The sequence below is a fragment of the Eschscholzia californica genome, unplaced genomic scaffold, assembly GCF_041429995.1.
Source record: "Eschscholzia californica isolate CP2 unplaced genomic scaffold, dmEscCali1.0.p SCAF_5, whole genome shotgun sequence".
Classification (NCBI taxonomy): Eukaryota; Viridiplantae; Streptophyta; class Magnoliopsida; order Ranunculales; family Papaveraceae; genus Eschscholzia; species Eschscholzia californica.
The window spans coordinates 33,336,992-33,356,461 of record NW_028238472.1 but is presented as its reverse complement, the minus strand read 5'-3'; the positions used below and the strand labels follow the sequence as shown (position 1 = coordinate 33,356,461).

Here is a 19,470-nt window from a genome sequence, read left to right as displayed (position 1 = left end):
CTGTTGGGAAATTTGGCCAAAACTCCCTAAAAACTTTGGCCTTTGGTTAAAAAGGATTGGACAATTTTTTATGGGCTTCAGCTCCCTGTGGCATTTTTGTAAATTATCTAATATAGGGAAAAGACAAAACTGACCTTATTGCAAACTAGTTTGCAAACCAGTTTGCAAACGAATTTGCAAAGCAGTGCAAACTAGTTTGCAAGGCAAACCAGATTGCAAACCAGTTTGCAAATCAGTTTGCAAAGCTCTGCAAGGCAAACCAGATTGCAAACCAATTTGCAAAGTAGTGCAAACCAGTTTGCAAATCAGTTTGCAAACTAGTTTGCAAAGCTTCGCAAAATCAAACCCTAACAAAATAAGTAACTAAGAAGTAAGATTATATAAAATGTGAGGGTTTTTGGAAAATCTGAGGGTGTTTTTAAAATTTTCCTTTATACAAAGGTCAATTCAGGTATACAAAATTAAGGGATTTTTAGAATTGTCCTTCAAGCCTATTTCCAAACTTTTCATGGTGCCTAGAAGGAAAAAAAGATAACTTGTCTTTTTGACAAAAAAAAACAAAAAATTGGGTCTCCAGCCCAATTTCCTGTATTTTTTTTTAACTTGGAAATAAGGTAGACTGTTTCAAGTTTGACTCTTTACTCTTCGAGATCTTCATATGCTTATCTCAGGTTAGATCTTACGGCCAAGAATTAAAATTAGTCTTTCACCACGAGAAGGTAAAGTTAGGTTATCAAAATTTGACTTCTGATTTCATGAGATTCTTCTTATGGTGTGTTTGGATGGCGGAATCATGAATCCGTGGATTCATGAGTCCTTGGGATTCATGATTCCACGGATTCATGAATCCAAGTAATATTTTTTGGCTTGTTTGGCAACTAAGAATCCTATGATTTATTATTATTTGAGTATTTTTAAACGCCTTTTGAAAACAATGATTTTTAAAAAAAACAATGATTTTGAAAAAAAATAATGATTTTATAGAAGGAAATATTTTTTTGTTGATTTTAAGTTTGAAATTTAGGTTCATTAATCCAAAATCCTAGCAAATCCTAGGGGGTAGGGTGGGATTTTGGTCCAATACAAATTTTGGAATATGGAATCCTTAGGATTCAAGAGTCCTAGGATTCTTGGTAGCCAAACAGACCAAGGATTCATGATTCCTACCAAATTCCACTTTTGATAGGAATCCTACTTAGAAATCCTGCAACCAAACACACCATTACTTGATTTGCTTTTTTTGTTAGTTGTACTTGAATTTCTTCAGTTATTTCTTGATTTTTAGTTCATTAGAAACACTAACTAGAATATGGTCAGATTTGGGGAAGAAAAGTTTTCAGTTTGGTAATATTAGTTTGTGAGTTTTATGCTTAGTTTGATATTTCTTTTCAGATTTAAGGAAATTTCTTTAACTTAGATCGAAAAAGATTGAAACTTGAGAATTGAATCTCTTTCTGTCTCTAGGATTTGATGATTCTGAAGGGGGGCAATTTTGTTTTTGTTACTTTTATTTTGAGGATGAAGTTTTAACCTAAAATTGTTTTTTTTTTCAGGGCCTCTTAATGTTAAGTAGTTCAAAAGTGTATAATGAAGTGGCATCATCCTACTCATATTTGAGGGTTCCCAAAGGTTCATTCTTGAAATAGTTAGGGTGTTATATCAGAGATAAGCTAATATCATGAATTTCAGAGATGAGAAGTTTGTAAGGTATTTACCTTTAACCTTTATGCTTACTTGTTTAGTCTGTTTCTATTTCGATACTATATATCCTTGAGTTTTTCTTTCGAGCTTATGCCAATGGCTGATTGGAAGCTCAGCTGTTCCAAACATCATATAGAAAACCATATTTGGAACTTGGAAGTGGTAAATATACCTAGGTTTTCTTAAATGGGTTTTGTTTCCATCTCCCTATTTGTAGTGAAGGAAACTGCTAAGAGAGGTGGATTTCCATGTTATACGTGTAAAAAGCATATTTGTCTTATGTTAGTTAAGCATCCCTACTATTCTTGGTGTTTCAACCCGTTAACGGGTGCCTCTGTGAGATTGAAGTAAACATTGATCTTTCATTGCATCCTTTTTCTTTCTTGAATTCATGGTTGAAGTTTCTTTGAACTCCAATAGTTTAGTGTTCAACCCGTCACGCTATTCATGCATGTCTTGATTTGGTCAGGTTTCAGGATTAGAGTTCAGAGACATCTATAAATACCGACAGACGGTTAGGGGAAAGTGATGAACTCTATTCAAGAGATTCTGGGTCAAAAGCTAATTCTGTTTCAGAAAGGATTCGGAAAACCTTTGACCATCATAACAAAAATCAAGACCTTCTCCACTGAGCTATAGACTCAATCTTGTCGTTAGTTTAGTTATAACAATATATATTTAGATTAGACCAGCTCACTAAACCCAAAGAAGAGGCCGTTACCTATGTTGGGGCCCAAAGCAGCCGCTTTGGGTGCTTTAGGCCGGGGCCGCCCCTGACCTTTATAAAACAAACATCTAAACTTCAACAAAAATAAATAAAAATAAAACAAGCATAGACAGAAAATTTAACATTGAAAAAAAATAACAAAAAAACTATAAGATCATCACTCGGCACGATCTCATGGACATGTTAGCACTTTTAGAGATTCAGATCATTGACAAAACTTAGATAAATGTGTTTCTTATTTGAAGACAAACATCACACTAGAGATATTTGGCCCATTAGAAAGCTGTGGTCGATACAGAAACTCATGTAACACGACTATAAACCATCACAACCATCAGAATATCTTACAATTAAATTTAGGAGCAAGGGATGAATAGAGATTCTTTTGAGTGTTGAACTGGAGATGCTCTAAGGCTGCCATATCAATACAAATCCCATGTTTTCCTAGGGCAATAAGAAAACCCAATAGTCAAAACTTGGTTGCCCAATATGGTAGTCTATTTCTCCAAAAAAAAAAAAACGGATTTGGGATAGGTTAGCCCACACAGCCTTTTTTTTTTGAAAGTTAGAATGAATATATTAATGAAAGAAAACTATGTACAAGTAGGTAGGATACTTAGGATAATGTCTCACATCATCCATGTATCCCACTGCATAACAAGATAAGATACATTCTTAAACTTGTCTATTCTCCTAATCCAAGCAAAGATTGTTTCTTTAACATCTTCAATATCAACTGAAGAGTTGAGGTTCTTTTCTTTAAAAATCTTATTGTTCCTATCGTTCCATATGCTCCATATAATTGCTGCAGGAACGAGTTGGCAAACCTCTCTTCTGTCCTTTTCTTTAAAAAGACCGTCCCATTGGGTTACCATATGGTTGATGGAATTGGGTATGCACCATTGGCCTGCCATGGACTTGATGAAGAATCTCCATAAATTAGATGCCACCTTACAATGAAGGAACAGGTGCTCCATCGATTCTTCCTCTTGTTTACAAAGGACGCATCTGCTAGGGATTTGGAAGCCTCTTCTTTTCAGGGCATCCACCGTGGGAACTTTGCGAACCAGAATTGCCCACATAAAGAAACCTACCCTAGGAGGTAGGGTTTTGAGCCAAGCATATTTTGAGGCACATGGCTCAAGCAGTCTCTCATCATTATCCATTCTCTTATAGCAGTTCGAGACTGACAGTGGTTCTTTCTCCTCGACGCGCCATACTCGCGTATCCAGACCTTCCTTCCTGCTTGCATCTTGGAGAACTTGCAGTAGGTGAACATACTGTTGGAGCTCCCAATCGTTCAAGTTCCTTCTGACTGTGATGTCCCAGGCTCTACTACTATTGTTGAAAACATCTGCCACAGTGGCTTTTGGTCTCGTAGCTAACCTATAAATGTCAGGGAAGGTAACTTGCAAAGTTTCTGTCCCCAACCATATATCCGTCCAAAATTGGATCCTAGAACCATCACCCAGGCTCCACTTAGTAAGGCTATGATAATCCTTTAAATTGGCCGTTATGCCTTTCCAAAATCCACACCCAAAAGTTGTTTTTTTGCACTTAATGACCCAATCGTTATAGCTCCTACCGTACTTGCTGAGAATAATCTTTTGCCAAAGTTGGTCATTCTCATGGTCCATCCTCCACATCCACTTGGTAAGAAGAGCTTGATTCATGTGTGCCAAGTTTTTAACCCCCATGCCTCCCTTACTTCTACTCGTGATAACCTGCTTCCACTTCATCCAATGTAAACTTTTCTGGTTCATAGTGTTATTCCATAAGAAAGAACACATCTTATTCTCAATTAGCTTGAGTACCCCTTTTGGAATTGAAAAAAGTGAAAGGTAATAGGTGGGGAGAGCCTGAAGTACTGACTTCAGTAGGGTGATTTTGCCACCTTTGGACAGAATTGACCTTTCCATGCAGCTAACCTCTTGTTGGCCTTCTCAAGAACAGGATCCCATAGCTTCTTTGATTTGTATCTTTCTCCCAGAGGTAGTCCAAGATATGAGGTGGGTAGACAGCCTACCTGGCATCCAAATTCCTTTATCATCTCATGATTCATATTCTTGTCACCTATCTTGGTAGCACTGTAGATATATGACTTCATCATGTTCACCTTGAGTCCTGAGGATATCTCATACCATATAAGGATATCTCTCAATGTCCTTAGTTGATTGCCATCCTCCTCTATAAAGAATAATGTATCATCCGCGAATTGGAGGTGGTTAATCCTTTCTCCTCCAACAGCAGCGCTGGTCAGTCCTTAATCCTCATAATTAACTAGGTTAGAAATAGTAACGAATTTATAAACCGAAGGGACCCTCTCTTTTTTATCCTCTTTTTCTTTCTCTAAAAACCCTCCCTTCTTCACATTCGCAATATTCTGAATTTCAACTCATGAATCGGAATTCAGCCCAAACAAATCCTCAACTTTTAATTTCTTGACACCCCAAAGTTTATTAGATTTTTAGTGAGAGAAAGTTCTTGAATTATAATGCTACTAGTTCAAGTTCTTCCAGTGGATAAGTAGAGAAGTTCTTACAGTTAGTTTATCGTTAGTTTTACTGTACTATTTGAATATGTATTAGATTTTTTAATTTTGATTTTATACTGATTGAGTTTTCTTGAAATAAGCTAGGGCTTCTGAATTCGTTGACACTGAGTTGTGACTGGAAAGAGTTTAAGAGTCTTCTATGAAGGTAATTAGAACATCTTATTTTTCTTTTGATTGTTTTATAAATTCAGGGTTAGTTTATGTGTGGCATTATAAACCCTAGTCCCGAACTTTATATGCTATACTCAAGCTTATTAGTGATCTTTAGGTTTATCTGCATATTTAATTATGCAATACTCAACTATTTCTCTTGTCCATTTGGTTAATTAACTACAAACTTGTTAGTGATTAAGACTGTTGTTATTAGTCAACCACCTCATCAGCCTCTTGCTGTAGTGGTTGGGCACCCACTCCACAACACGGAGGTCCCAGGTTCGATCCCCTCGAAGTGCAATTTATTGAAATTGGATATAAATAAAGTAGATCTAGTTTGAATGGACTTTAGGCCCCTTAGGATAGCTTGTAATGATGACTCTTGTAGTCCATTACAAAAAAAAGAGATTGGTGTATGTTGTTTTATTTATTTTAATTTTATATTTGCAACTTGACATGTTACTTTTATTGTTTACTATTTTGTATGTAATAGTGTAATGTAGATTTCGTTAATATTTAGCACTTCCTAGTTTCTACTTCAAAGACAACGCCAATGTCGATTAGATGTCGGGTTCTTTTTTTTTTCCTGTCTCTTTTAATTCCTTTTGATATATATGAGTCGGAAAGGCGATAAGGAAGGGAATCTTTCACTATTCTTTCCCCAATATAACTTTCTAATTTATACTTGAATTTTACTTGGACTTCACTAGACTGTGACAAAAAAGTGTCAGCGCTTTTGTCTTAACAGATGATTTCATTGGAGAAGAAACATTTATACTAAGAGATGATAAGTGCGCCATTTAAATAAAGAGAGTGATAAGTGCACCATTGTTAAATCGAGATGAAACCCTTAAAGGTACTTAACTATGACACATTATCGTTCTCTACTCAAAAATCATGATTTTCTTTCAAATCTTTATGTATTGATTTTTTTACTTTCTCTCTCATCAAAAGTGGGTGAGGGTTTTCACGTTTCTATAGATTTTATTATGAGTCGATATCCTATAAGCTAGAAACATTCATTTACTAGAGAGCTAGCAGAAGTCGAGGACCAATGGATTAGAGTGCGTTAGAAATATTGAATAGCTAGAGAACTCCTCAACTTTGAGGACGTATGTATTAGAACATATTGGAAATGTAGCATTTGTTAGAGATCTAGAACGAGTTAAAAGGCACACCGCTTATGTATTAGAATAGTAGATTTAAATATGATATATCTGAGCTTTTAAACTAAAAAGTCTGAACTATCTTACTTGTTATATTGTTAGGCAAATGTGTCTAAGGAAGTCTTGGTTCTCTTGTTTATTTGACCACAAACCCAGTCAATTTATATTGCAATGAGTCTTCAATTTGTGATCATTAGGAGATAGTGTAATTATTCCTAATGTTTCCTTATTTTTCTTACATTTGTGTCATGTATCTAAAGAGAAAAGAGCTTCAACAAGAACCATCAACTATGCCCGAAACAGCTCAAGGTGAGGAACACAATAATATTGCAACCGACACACCCGTGGCAGACTCCGACAAACATATTACACTTGTAAGGCAGTCTTTTATTAATTTTTTCTGGAATGTGAGCTCAAATGGGCCCTTCTCGAGTTCTCATCTCCTAGTTTCGGTTCATTTGGTTGTTGTAGGTCCGTACACTGGTAGAACGTTGTCTAAAGTTATATATGAACATGGATGAAGCGGTAAAGACACTACATAATCGTAGTGAAATAGATCCTGAAATTACTTTTATAGGTATGCGAACTCTGTTTCTGATGAGTTATGACACCTTTGCGTTGCCTTTATTATTTCGCTAGTTTATTTTTGGGCAAAGAGCAAAAATTGGAAACTTTTCTTTTTAGAGATTTCACTCGTAATCGGTAAGCTATTTTTACCATTGTGTAGGTACCCGTAGTCTTTATTTGTATATGATATCTTTTTGTAACTTCCTTCAATCAATATTTTTGTCTTTCTCCAAAAAAAGAAAGTGTGTGTGTCCGTCTGTATTTAGTTGTATACTTCAGTTCAGGTCCTCTGGATGTATGTAATCGTTGAAGCTCTTCGAATGAATTCAAGAACCTAAGTCTGTAGCTTGCGTATGAAGTTTCATTGTTGATTACTTACAATTGGAAGTCTCCATCTATTTATGACTAATAAATTGCGGATTTGGTAACAGTGAAATTCCGATCGAATAGTTGATAGTTTAACCAATTGAGAGATAAGGATAATGCTCAATTCTACTCTTTATAAAGAACATTTAAAGTGCCAATATCGTTGTCTGACAATCCTCTTTTTGTCTTTGTTTGAGTAAGTGTGGAAGGGAATGGAACAGGATAATGCTGAGTTTTTCAGGGCGTATTACGCAAGGCTAAACCTTAAGAAACAGATCCTCTTGTTCAATAGTGTGCTTGAGCGTCAACACCGACTCATGATGTATCCAGAGCCAGAACTACCTAACTTTCCATTACCTTCATTGCAGAATGGGATTCAACCTATGCATGGTGATCTCTCTCTTCCAAAATTTTACTGTTTTTAAATTTTTATTTGAGAAAAAGCACATAATCGAGCCATTGTTAGGCTACAATAGTTAGAATACGACCAAATTCCCTCAATTCTTCCAAAAAGTTCCATATCTGGGAATCAATTTTTTTCCTTTAGCTTGCAGTTTTCATTGAATTAGAGCTATGCCCCATAGAAGCTATGCTGAACCCAAAGTTTCTTGTCTCTTTTATAATCAAAAGCCAGGTGTTGTTTCGTCATTTGGTGTAGTTCAGGTTTTATACATGTAAAGCTATTTCTGTTCTTATTATCCTATATCAGCTCTACCACTCTTATTCAATGCAGTTAACAACTTACCTATGGTGTTCCCAGTACTGCAGCCGGCTTCATTCCCGCCAAGCAGAAATTGCCATTTTGATTACATGAATGACATGCCTTCAAGCTATCATATGGTCAATGGAATCCCTACACCTGACAATTTCTATCCAGATAGGATGAATTCTTGGAGCAAGTAAGAATGCTGTTATCTCTTAAGCCCTCACCTTTTTCGCACTAGGGGAATGGAAATTTCTCAACTACAACTTCTTTTGTGTCCTTCACAGTATGGAAATGGACAGTATGTCAGAGATGGTCATGGGTCCTCCTGCATCAGTAGCACCCAACGGACAGCTTCCGATCACTCGATCAGATACATCAGAAATGAATATGGGTGTATCGGTATTTGACACAGCATTTACATCCAATGTAACAAATCCCGTAGAGATGCAGTTGGGATCAGATTATGGGGGCATAAATGGTAGTGATTCCTTTCGACATTTTGCCCATAACCCTTTGAATTTCCGTACCCCAGTTCTACCAGCAGATTTATCAAACTTTCCAGGTAAATTTCTCTTACTTTGTGTTTTGAACTGGCACCAATTGAAGTTTAGTTTCTTGATCCTCGACATTCTTTCAGCTAATGACTTCACGAGAATGTTTACTTCTTTCAATGATCATGTTCTCATTTCTTCAGTAACCAAATTGGTAAACCCTTAGAACGGGCTCTCTTCTTATTAACTCTAGTTTCCATAGGAAGTTAGCAGTAATAAGGCATACCTAAGAATAAAAAATGATACTGCTTATACTTCATACATTAACATTGATTGGAAAATTAAGGGGTACTTTTGTTTATAATTCTAACTATGGCTGATTTCATATGTCCCAGAAGCATTGGGCAATTATCCTCCTCCCTATTTCCCTTTCACTTCAGATTTTATGTTGGATTCTCTATCGCTTGAGGATATAGGTAAACTGAATTGTTCCTCTGTTTTTTTATTTGTGTTTTATTGTCGTACGATATGGCCGCGTTAACAATGGCTTCATCTTTCATCTATCAGGTACGGAAAACTATCTTGATGTTGTCCCCGAGCGGGGCTCTCGACCCGTTGCGGAGAATGGGAGATGACAGTGAAAGGCAAATTCCAAAAGCGAAGATCTTAAAGAAGCAAACAAAAGAAACAACAGTATAGAAGTTTAGTTGCCTGGTTTTCTGCAACTTCAGTTTTGCTAGTCCTCTCTCTGTTTCATGGTAATGGTGATGATGATATGTTCACTGAAGTTTTTTAAGAACTCTGTTTTGAAGTAGGTTTATGTTGCAGATAAAAACTGAAAGTAGTGGAAATTTTGAAGGTGGCGTGATTTTTTTTTTAATTCAAAACCTAAATTTAGTTTTTAAATTGTTTCTACGTAGATTATTGAACATATAATATAGTTGTTTGTTTACTTTTGGGAGCTTGAGAGTTTATTTCTTGATGTTAGGGCAACTCCAATGTGGGGGCTCGGGCTTCCAATTTTGGGAGCCCCTGAATTTTGGGAGCCTCGGGACTTTGCTCAATTCCAACGTTGGGTTCCCAGCAGGGGCTCCCGAATCAAAATAATATACGTGTAAAGTACGTGTGCGAAATTTTGATTTTAAATTTCGAATATGAATTATTAGATTTCGACTATGAATTAAAATGTGATATTATTTCAAGAAAGATAATTTCAAAAAGATAAACACAAAAAAAACAAAAAAATTAAAAATTAGAGAAAAATACTTAAAAATGAATTATTTAAAATAATAAGAAGATTAAAAAAAAATTATTTCATGTCACTGATTCGTCACAATAGATAAACTCCGAGTCTTAAACATGGTAGAAGAAAAATTTATGCCTCTCACAAGTCATTTTTTATGCTTTATCATTCATGTGCAGCTTATTTCAATTTTCTATGGATTAATTGGGCACCCCTAAAGTAAATATCAAAAGATCATTTTTTTTGTTTTAATTTAAGATTAGAAGAAGATGATAACTCAAAAAAAAAGAGCCAGCTTGGCCATTAATTTCATTAAAATTATATCATCAAGATCAAATTATCTGTTTTCCCAAATTATATATTTGTTAACTCCCACAATATGTGGTAATATATGAAAACGATGAAATCTTACTACATGATATGAGGAAGGGAAAAGATCACACGATCCCCCCACTAAGTTGTGCCTTACTTTACCATGCTTGTGTCCTTTATAAGTCTATCAACTTGACCTAATCTTTTTTTTTTGTTAAACGAGACCTAATTTTCTTTTGATCCTATGAGTTTGAATTGAATTTTAAAGTAGATATTGTCGAGAACCCGAGAACCCTATGCACGTGCCCTTACATATGATTATATGAGGGGATATATATACGCATTGGTAAAAAAAAATCTTAAACTTTTTAAAACAATATGAAAACAAAAAATGTGGTCATGCTTGTTACTTGCAAATGTGACATTGACAATCTCACTCTTAACGCGGATGTATGTTACTCGTCGACCGAGTAAGATCGAATAAATATATTTTTCGTGTTATTCTACATCTTTATAACTATTTTCTAATCTCATACCTTTAAATTTTTTAAACCGAATTACGACTCTATTTCAAACATTATCAAGATAGTAAAACAACATTTGATGATGTTTGTCCTCATCAGAAATGTTGTTGACCCGCTGAATAGTAGTTCAAGACACACTTACAAACTTTTAACTACTTTGAGCACACAAACATTTTCTCCTAACGGGAGGTTATGTCAACTACTATTAAGAGGAGATCCTACTATTAAGAGGAGATCCATTTATAGATGGCAAAAATATATTATGTTTTTTTTATATATAATTTTCTTACATATCTGATAACGTTATTTACGCATATAAAGTGCACTAATCTCCCTTCTAAAATAACAATTCTATTTTTCTTGATCTTTTTCTTCTCCAGAAATTGACTATGATCTACCGTAGTCATTACAATGACGTTAATACACTAAAGATGTGATAAACACAATAACTGTCAAATTTAAACTCTTACAAGAACGGGTATAAGAATCTAATTAGATTGTGGCCTAAAACTAAACTATGTTATTTATATCGTTAACCCAAATTCAATAAACCATGAAATCACTTCTTCTAAAAATCAATTCTGAGACCTCCGGAATTTTAGAATTTATGTCAAAATTATCGATCAATTAGGCCACAATAGTTGACCAAATAACATACATTTATACTGAAGTATTGATATAACAAATTTTAGAGTATTTTAACAAAAAAAAAAAAAAATTTCACATATAATTTAAGTATAAAATAAATTCCACTACTCATTTTCAAAGCTTTTGGTGGCCAATACGTGGACAACTGTTTTTTATATGGACAACTATTTTCAGGCCCGTTACGAGTCAATTATGCTTGACTTAGTTGACTTTGATTTAATAAGGGTACAACTCCATAAAGTCTTAAATACTAACAGTCACTAACTTGTGGACCATTAACAAAACAATAGTTCAAAATTGAAACCCTAAGTTGTCTTCTTCTTCATCATCTTCTTCTTCTTCCTTCTTCTTATTCTTGTACTGCTACTAAAAGTAAACTATAGTTATTACCACTTCTTTTTGTTTTTTATCAAACCCTTGATGAATGAAGAAGATAAAACTCATCAATCTCCACTTCCCTTATTTTTTAGTAAACTATAGTTTCTATCACTTCTCTTTGTTTTCAAGTGAACTATAGTTTCTACTACTTCCCTTTGTTATTTTATCAAATCCTAGATAGATTTTAATCAAACCCTGCATTGATGAGATAAAACTCTAACTTTTTTAATTTTATTTTATATTTTCGCTTGGGTAGCTTGAAAGAATAGTAAACGATTTCAAGGCAAAAAAGCTAAGTGAAGAAGAAATTCCCAGAATTTCGTGGGAAATCTACGAAAATATGCTAGATTTTCGTGGCAAGTTTCCTTCTGTCTTGCCAAATTTTCGTAGGAAATCTACGAATAAATTGGCAAGTCAGAATTTTTTTTTTTTTTTTACGAAGCACGAGCAACTCTACTTGTTTGTAAAAAAATCTGGGGTTTTGAAATTTTTGATTTATAAGTTTTAAAAGTTAAACGGTTTTTAGGGTTTTTAGATCTGATCTTTCTGGTTAGGAATATCCTTCAACAATTCCCTTCCCTTTGTTTGATGTCATAATCTTCTCCAAAAAATTCTCTCTCTAGAATTTTGGGTTGATGATGAAGATGAAGTAGTAGAAGACCAAACTTACTTAGGGTTTATTAGAAAAGAAGGAGGTGTTAAAATAATACATCTAATTCTAAGAGGACTTGAGTGAAAATAATACAGAGTTGTCCCCTTAGAAACTGGTGTCCATATAAAAAAATTAATTATTTTGGTTGTCCACATAAGATAGTTGTCCATATAAGAAAAACGGTTGTCCACGGGTTACCTTACTCTTTACCGTTCTTTCAATCAATTGAGCTAAAGTAGCCTTCCTGTGAGGCTCCTTGGCCCTGGCGGTCGGAAGCAAGCCTTTGCGCGCTTGCCCACAGGGCCGACCCTGGGCTTGGAGACTAAAAGGTGAAATAGTGGTTCTTAAGGTGTAATACGTGAGGCTTACATAGGTGAGTGGGGGTCAAATTAATGGGTATTTGATAGGTTAGTGGTGGTCAAATGGGCCTTCGATTTAAGTTGGGTTAGAAAGACTTGGATTAAAAAAGACATCGTATGGAATGTTTTCTTTGGGCATGTGGTGCCCTTGGGTAGATCCCCCTGCCTCTACCTACTTCATGTCCACCACTTGAGAGAAAAAAAAAATTTAAGATTAAATTTAAGATTATTGCAAAATAGATTTAAACTATTAGGATTAATTTTACAAAAGATATTCAGATTAAGAGTTTTTACCATACTAATTAGGATTAATTCATCTTAGCAGCTCTCCAAAATTATAAAAAGGAGTCGCAGTGAATCCTACACCTTGTGGATCATAATGTAAACTTTCATGACACTAAAAAAATAGACCAGTTTTTGCTACAGCCGCGAACCATAACAAATGTGTAAAAACCCGTAGTTGAAAGTCTCGTAACAAATAGTATTTGTGACGAATTATTTGCTACGCCTCTGGATTCCATAACTAATGACAAACTTTTTGTTACACCTACCCCATAACAAAAGATGAAATTATTTTGAAACAATATGACCATTGGTACTTTTTACTTACAACAAGTCGTAGCAAAATGACCTAAGCTAATATTTTTTGTTACATCATTTTTATATGAAAATACCCATATCAATTTTCTCTTTATTACAGTTCAGGTGTAACAAAAATTCTATATCGATTTCAATCGCAGAGCGGGCGTAGCAAGAAGTCTATATCAATTGTTTTTGAACTACAATATAGACGAAGCAACATCTCGGAATAAATTTGTTCCTTATTACAAATATTACTGAACAGTAATCAGTAGCCTAAAATTCATTAAATATTTGAATTGTACATTGAGACTAATAAATAAAAATATTCATCATACTGGTCATTTTTAATACTTCACCGTAATCCTTCCATAGTAAAAGTCACTATACACGAAATAACAAAACATCGTATGGAAATTAAACAGGCCCCAAAGTTGTAAAGTTGTTGAGACGCTCTTTGTTTTTCCTGCTCCATTTAGCCAACGAATCCGCCATCTTGTTATTTTGTCTCGGTGTGTAAGAGAAGATAATGTTGGAGAAGTTGTCTTTGAGTTTAAGGATTTCTTCAATCTGCTTGTTTGATTGCTAATGGATCGATCCCCATTGGTTATGATTAGAAAAAGCTTTACCAATCTTTTTTTTGAATTGTCAGCGTGTGCCTTGAACCCCCGACCTCACAAATTTACCAATCTTTCCTCGAACTGGTAAGCTATTTGTGCAACATTTTCATAGAAAAAGCTTTATTCTAAGAGTCGTGTTCATATTCCAGATGAAATTCCAGTTGAGCCTATGGTTATGATTAGTATTTCCTGTAATTCGGAGGTTATGCTACATAGAACTTATCGTGTGTTTACCTGATTTCGTTAATGGTCATCTGACTGTATCATCTTTTTTTCCCTGCAGGTGAATGCTAAGAGTGGCATTAGCAATATCGTTAGTAAAACACTGATTAATTAAATTTATGTTGCACGTATTATTATTGATTATGAATGGGAGGGGGATGATCAGGAATCCAATAACCATGCCAGATACCAATGTGCGTGCCTTGATTAACATCCCAGAAGATTAATCCTTACACCTGATTATAGTGTTTGTAGATAGATTTCCAGATCTAGGAGTGATGATCTTTGGGGGGTGCGGGTTTAGGTTCTTTCAGGAAGTATTTAGCTTTAAGAATTTTCACCCAAAGAGCCTGAGGCTAATTATGAGCCAAACCAACTTTCCCAGAAAAGCTTGGTTATCGAGATGACGTAGTCATGCAGATACCTAATCCTCCCGATTTGTGCGGAATACAAATGGAGGACCAGTTAATAGTATGGATGGTTTTCGATTTTCCCCATTAGAAGGACCTTTGGAGGGACTCAATGCTGTTGCTGAGGCCTTTAAGAAGGGCGAAACATTGCATTTGGTATCGGGGAACGGTTGTTGCAATAGTGGAGATAATGATGCACCCGGAAAGGTTGCACACCCAAGCGGAGGTATCAAGTAGTAACCGGTAAAACCGGAGTCGATCCAAGGATAGGAAGGTAGTTTGGATATCGAAGGGTCTTATCCCTCGGTCTAGATATTAAAGGCTTACTTAGACAAAAGCGAAAATAAAAGAAGGTAATATGAGGTTTATAATCGAATAAGCAATAAGAAGAGAATAAAGTAAGTAAAACAAACTAAAATATCAATGTAAGAGGGCGAGAGAGATTTGAGAGAAGAGTTCGGAGGAACAAGAGTCGGGGAACAACAAGTAAGAGAGGTGTCGAAGTCCGAGAATCCGATGTGGTGGACTAACAACTATGTACGGTCCAATCGAATGGATTGATGTAAATCTAGTCTCGATTCCTAAGGTGGACGTTCATAAGCACTACGTATGTCCGGAGATAATACTTAGTCAAACAAACTTCCTAAACGATTAAAACCGAATCATCGAAAATGTCGTCTAGTCGCCTAACTATGTGAAGTGCATGACAAGACACATGAAATTTGAATCTAGACTACGGTCGATATCGATCACCTTGCCTAATCAATTAACTATGCGAAATACTTGATAAGACACATGAAAAACGATTGAAACAAGTAATCAAAATAAGAGAACATCAATTTATTATCAAAACATTAAATCATCACATAGATAATCACAAATTCATCACATTTCATCTCATCAACGACACACGAGAGTTAGCTAAAATGTTGAATAAATAACAAATGAAAAGAAGATGAAGAGAAAATCCCCCTTTTTTCGATGTGGTTCGAGGCTAGGTTCGTCGGAAAATTTGAGTAGTTGAGGTTCAGCCGATCTCCCCTTAGCAAATTCTGGGTTCCCCATAGCGACCATCATCATCTTCTCCATTTAGAACTTAACCTCCATTAAAGCTAAACCCTAGCTTTCTCTCTCTACAATTTCTAGCCCAAAACCAAATCAAACACAAGAGAAACAAGGCAAATGACATGGGGAGTAGAAACCCTAACTTTTCCAACCAAGACGGCTTGAAGAATCCGGCCAAATGAAAGAGTTAGGTCCGGCCAACTCAAACAAACATGGAAATCCGGGTAAACACTAGTCCTCTCGGCCTTAATGCTGCTGTTCCGAGCATGTTCCAAGCCGTCCCGAGCTATGAAGGTAAGAACCCGAGCTGCTTTTGCGATTTGAGACCATCCCGTGAAGAGTATCAGCAAATCCCGAGCTGCTGTTGTTCGGGTTGCTTCCACGCTTGTCCCTTGTGCTCTATGCTGTTGCTGCCGTACGCGCGTCCCTTGCCGTGAATCCCGAGCTGCTGCTGGCCGGAACCTTGCTAGCAGCTCCCGTGCTTGCTCCTGCCTCGATTTTTGCCCCACCCGAGCTGCTCCAATGCCGGCCAAGCTTGGCCGGATCTCCCCTCTCTAGCTTCTCTAAACCAAACCTAGCTTTTGATGATGAACACCAAAACCCTAGCCCTTCTCTCTAAAACTTGTGTAATGAAGAAGATGAATAGTGATGACCCCCTCCTTTTTGACTCAAACCCTGGGTCAAGACTTGACTTTGACTCAAACCTGAGTCCATAAAGAGAGGGTGCTCATATAATATTTCCTTGCCATTCTTCTTTGGGCTCTTGGGCTTGGTTGTGGGCTTCTCAACTAGAAATCCAAGGAGTGCCTTTATGGAATCCTTGTTTTAAAACCGAACCTTGACTTCTTTCTTTCACAACTTCCCCGTCCGAACTCGGAATTGACTTCCGTTTTCACCGTTGGACTCGTCTTTGACTCCTCTTCTCATTTGATTTGCTTGAAGTCTTTTTCTCTCGTTTTGGGCACATGAAATGATATTGATAATTCGCTCCCTTTATTCCGAATTAAGTTCTTTATTCCAAATATGGTACCTAAACAAGAAAAACACATAAAAAGTTATTGATAACACTCGAAAAGGACTAATTAGTCTAAGTTAGGCTCCTTAAATGTGACATTTTCGTGTCACATCAGATAACTCCCGAGCGACCAGCTTGGGATAAGAGATTAGTTTGCCATTTAGAAAGCTTATTCTGGATCTGAGACAAAAGGGAGGAGAAAGCTTGTGACGCCCCGTGCCCCAAAATAGACACGACCACGCCCCGACAATTCACAGACGAGACAGAAATCCGACAGAATCTCCTCTGTAAATCGAACCGGTCGCACCTGTAAAACCTGTTATGCAAACCATACATTCGCATACACAAAGAAATAAACTATCGAGCGGAAGCTAAACAAACTCAACTCAGTTTCGGGTCGAAACCCGAACCACAAACATACAAACGCCTCATACAACACCGATACAACTTATGAACAACTCTAAGTTTTACGTATATACATATTAGAGTTTGGTTTCTGCGTTAAATACATAACTTGAAAATAACGAAAAATCATATAAAACGACATAACCCTGCTAGCCTCGTCAGACAAGATCACCGGCTGGAATACACACTCCGCCTCGAGGCTACAATCAAGAACCTGCACACTGACAACTGGTAGGGGGTCAGAATACTCACTGACACGAGTTATTCTGGTAGAAGACCAATCCAAAACCCATCACGTTTTCAAAAGTTCCTTTAATAAGTTGTAAACATCATGACAAAACGAGTTATCAAACCAGTTACAGTATATACTACATACAAAACCATTTTCCTTAATCTAGCAAGCAATAGCAGTGATTAGCTGCCCACCCATGGTGCGCTCCCAATAAGAGGAGAGTACCTCAGGAGAACCTAGAGTGCGCTAGATAGTACCAGCCCATTTATGGCACTAGCTAATGCACTACGTCTCCTCGAGAAAGAGACTTACCCCTAGCCGGTAAGTCCCTCTCCCACTAAGGGACTCCGCAATCATTGAAGAGTTTACCTCATGATACATATATAGCTTAAGTATCTAAATACGTTTTTCTGATCACCGAGTTCGAATAAGAGAGCCGTCCACCAATTACAATGGAAGGGCCTGAACCTCATTCTCTTCGGTACCCTGTCATGCATCTAATGCGATCTTTTAAAATCAGTTTCATTCGTATATCAAAACCACATTCTCATTCGATTCATTATCTTATCAAACACGGAAGTGGAACAACCAAGAGTCATATCGCCACAAAGCAGAGGGATTCCCAATCAATGTCACCTCCCAGACGAGCGGTCAGGAGTACGTCCCTGAGCCTCGAACTGGAGGCACGAGCACCAATGGCCAGCAAGTGAAGCACTCTACTCCCACAGGTCTCATGATTAGTGTCGCCCACCTCACCGGTCTCACACGGGTCACAACCGTGTCCACATGTCATCCTACCCTCAATGGCTACGTGCCCGTAGGTTGACATAATCCGCAGTCGGGTACATACAAGAAAATCCCCAGTAGTTCACAATCATCGTAAAATCAGTTCGAAAACATTTCTCATATCGCATCAAAACATTTCAAGCATATTTCAGTTCATCACATAAATCGAGTTTCATGCTACCTGAACTCTAGTTATAATGGCGCATATATAACTATGGAATCTAGCATATTCATTATCTATAAAACCATGCTGGATAAAGGATTCAGAACCCCTACCTCAGTCCTTGCATCACCAAAGACCTCCCACCTACCAGACGACCTTAATCCTCCTCATTCACATACTCTGGGATAAGGAAGAATAACCAAAACCGAAAAGAAACATTAGGTTCTTATACTAAGAACCTTCGTAAATAAAAAGAATCATTAAAACAAAACCATGAAAACTTAAAAGCAAATTCGCTAAATTCGGAAGACTTCAAGTATCTGTCGAATCGATCTCTAACTTTCATAACCAAGTCCATTGAATACTTGAAATGCATAGAAACCAACTAACCAATTTTCCAAAAACTCTATTTTTCATTTTAGAGTCTTCATAAGCTGACAAATCATATAATGAATTTTATAATATAAATCTATAACCGAAATTGTCCATTTATATGAATACGACAAAATTCTGGTAATCATCTCTATTCCAATTCATTCCAAAAACTAGTCCAAATATGAAATTCGAGCCGTAAAATAATTCGGGAGCACCCCGTCTATATATGGTCACCCCAAAATAGTCCATAACATTCTAAACATGATCCTGAACATAAACCATTAGAAGAAGTCGAATAATAATCGTCTAAATAGCTCCAAATTTCGATCCCAAATGAAATTAGTACAACGATACAGTATACGAAATAGCTATCACAAAACCACCAAATTCGGACGAAATTCAAAATTCTGAACGGATAAATATGTAGAACAAGTCGAATGGAATTACCTGGAACAAGTTTCGTTGAATTCCGACGAACCACCGCGAAAGAATCGACCAAAGAAGTCAGAACCACTAAATTCTCTAAACACCTCACGGCCAATTTATTTTAGTCTCATCCTTCTCTGGTTTTGGTGGGTTAAAAAAGGGGCAAAGGAATGCTTTCAAGTGGGGTTTAAAATGGGGATAAGGAAAGGCTTTTCAAAGTGGGGTCAGGTGCTAGGGACGTGGGGGTGTAAATGGGTTTGGTGAACATGTGTCAAAATTTTAAGTGGCCATGTGACACAATTTACGTTTCAGTCCCTGACTTGTATATAGATCATAAGAAAGGCCCCCCATAACTATACCTTAATAATTCAACCTTCATCAATTACCATTTAACTCCCAATTTGACCTTTTCTAATTGCCAAATAGCCCCTCTTCTAACCGTAGTCATTTATTTGTTTTTCCGAAAACACGGGATGTTACAAAGCTTGCTTTTTGTTGGCACCAATTAAGATATTGATGCCTAGATACTTGTCAAGAGAGGAGGATTGTCTGACTTTGAGATTACGAATGATCATTCTTTTGAATTTTGGGTGGGAGTTCTTGGAGAAGAAGATTGTTGATTTAG

General features: G+C 36.5%; 1 protein-coding gene and 1 long non-coding RNA gene across 13 annotated transcripts; one reads left to right on the top strand and one right to left on the bottom strand.

Moving 5' to 3' along the window:
- Window positions 1-1,567: 1,567 nt before the first annotated feature.
- On the top strand, window positions 1,568-9,337 carry LOC147538713 (uncharacterized). Of its 12 annotated transcripts, none has more exons than XM_086640689.1 (10): window positions 1,568-1,707; window positions 5,067-5,127; window positions 5,884-5,991; window positions 6,562-6,675; window positions 6,773-6,878; window positions 7,436-7,624; window positions 7,995-8,133; window positions 8,225-8,502; window positions 8,827-8,907; window positions 8,999-9,337. In XM_086640689.1, exons 3-10 carry the CDS (start codon window positions 5,977-5,979, stop codon window positions 9,064-9,066), a joined length of 990 nt encoding a protein of 329 aa, XP_086496815.1. In that variant the 5' UTR covers window positions 1,568-1,707; window positions 5,067-5,127; window positions 5,884-5,976; the 3' UTR covers window positions 9,067-9,337. The 12 variants fall into 12 exon arrangements, with proteins under 12 accessions (XP_086496815.1, XP_086496813.1, XP_086496812.1 ...); XM_086640687.1 differs by having other exon boundaries at window positions 8,818-8,907; XM_086640686.1 differs by having other exon boundaries at window positions 7,968-8,133; window positions 8,830-8,907.
- Window positions 9,338-16,821: 7,484 nt separating this feature from the next.
- On the bottom strand, window positions 16,822-18,998 carry LOC147538712 (uncharacterized). Its single transcript, XR_015226420.1, has 3 exons — window positions 18,867-18,998; window positions 18,158-18,224; window positions 16,822-17,091 (listed from the first exon to the last, which is right to left on the bottom strand). It is a non-coding gene; the product is annotated as an uncharacterized LOC147538712 (long non-coding RNA).
- Between the last annotated feature and the right edge of the window lie 472 nt (window positions 18,999-19,470).

What these genes read in the sequence shown, in the direction of transcription:
- LOC147538713 (XM_086640681.1), top strand. An exon ending in CCGACAAACATATTACACTT is followed by an intron (nt 6,676 to 6,772) that starts GTAAGGCAGTCT and finishes TGGTTGTTGTAG; the next exon opens with GTCCGTACACTGGTAGAACG. An exon ending in TCCTGAAATTACTTTTATAG is followed by an intron (nt 6,879 to 7,435) that starts GTATGCGAACTC and finishes TGTTTGAGTAAG; the next exon opens with TGTGGAAGGGAATGGAACAG.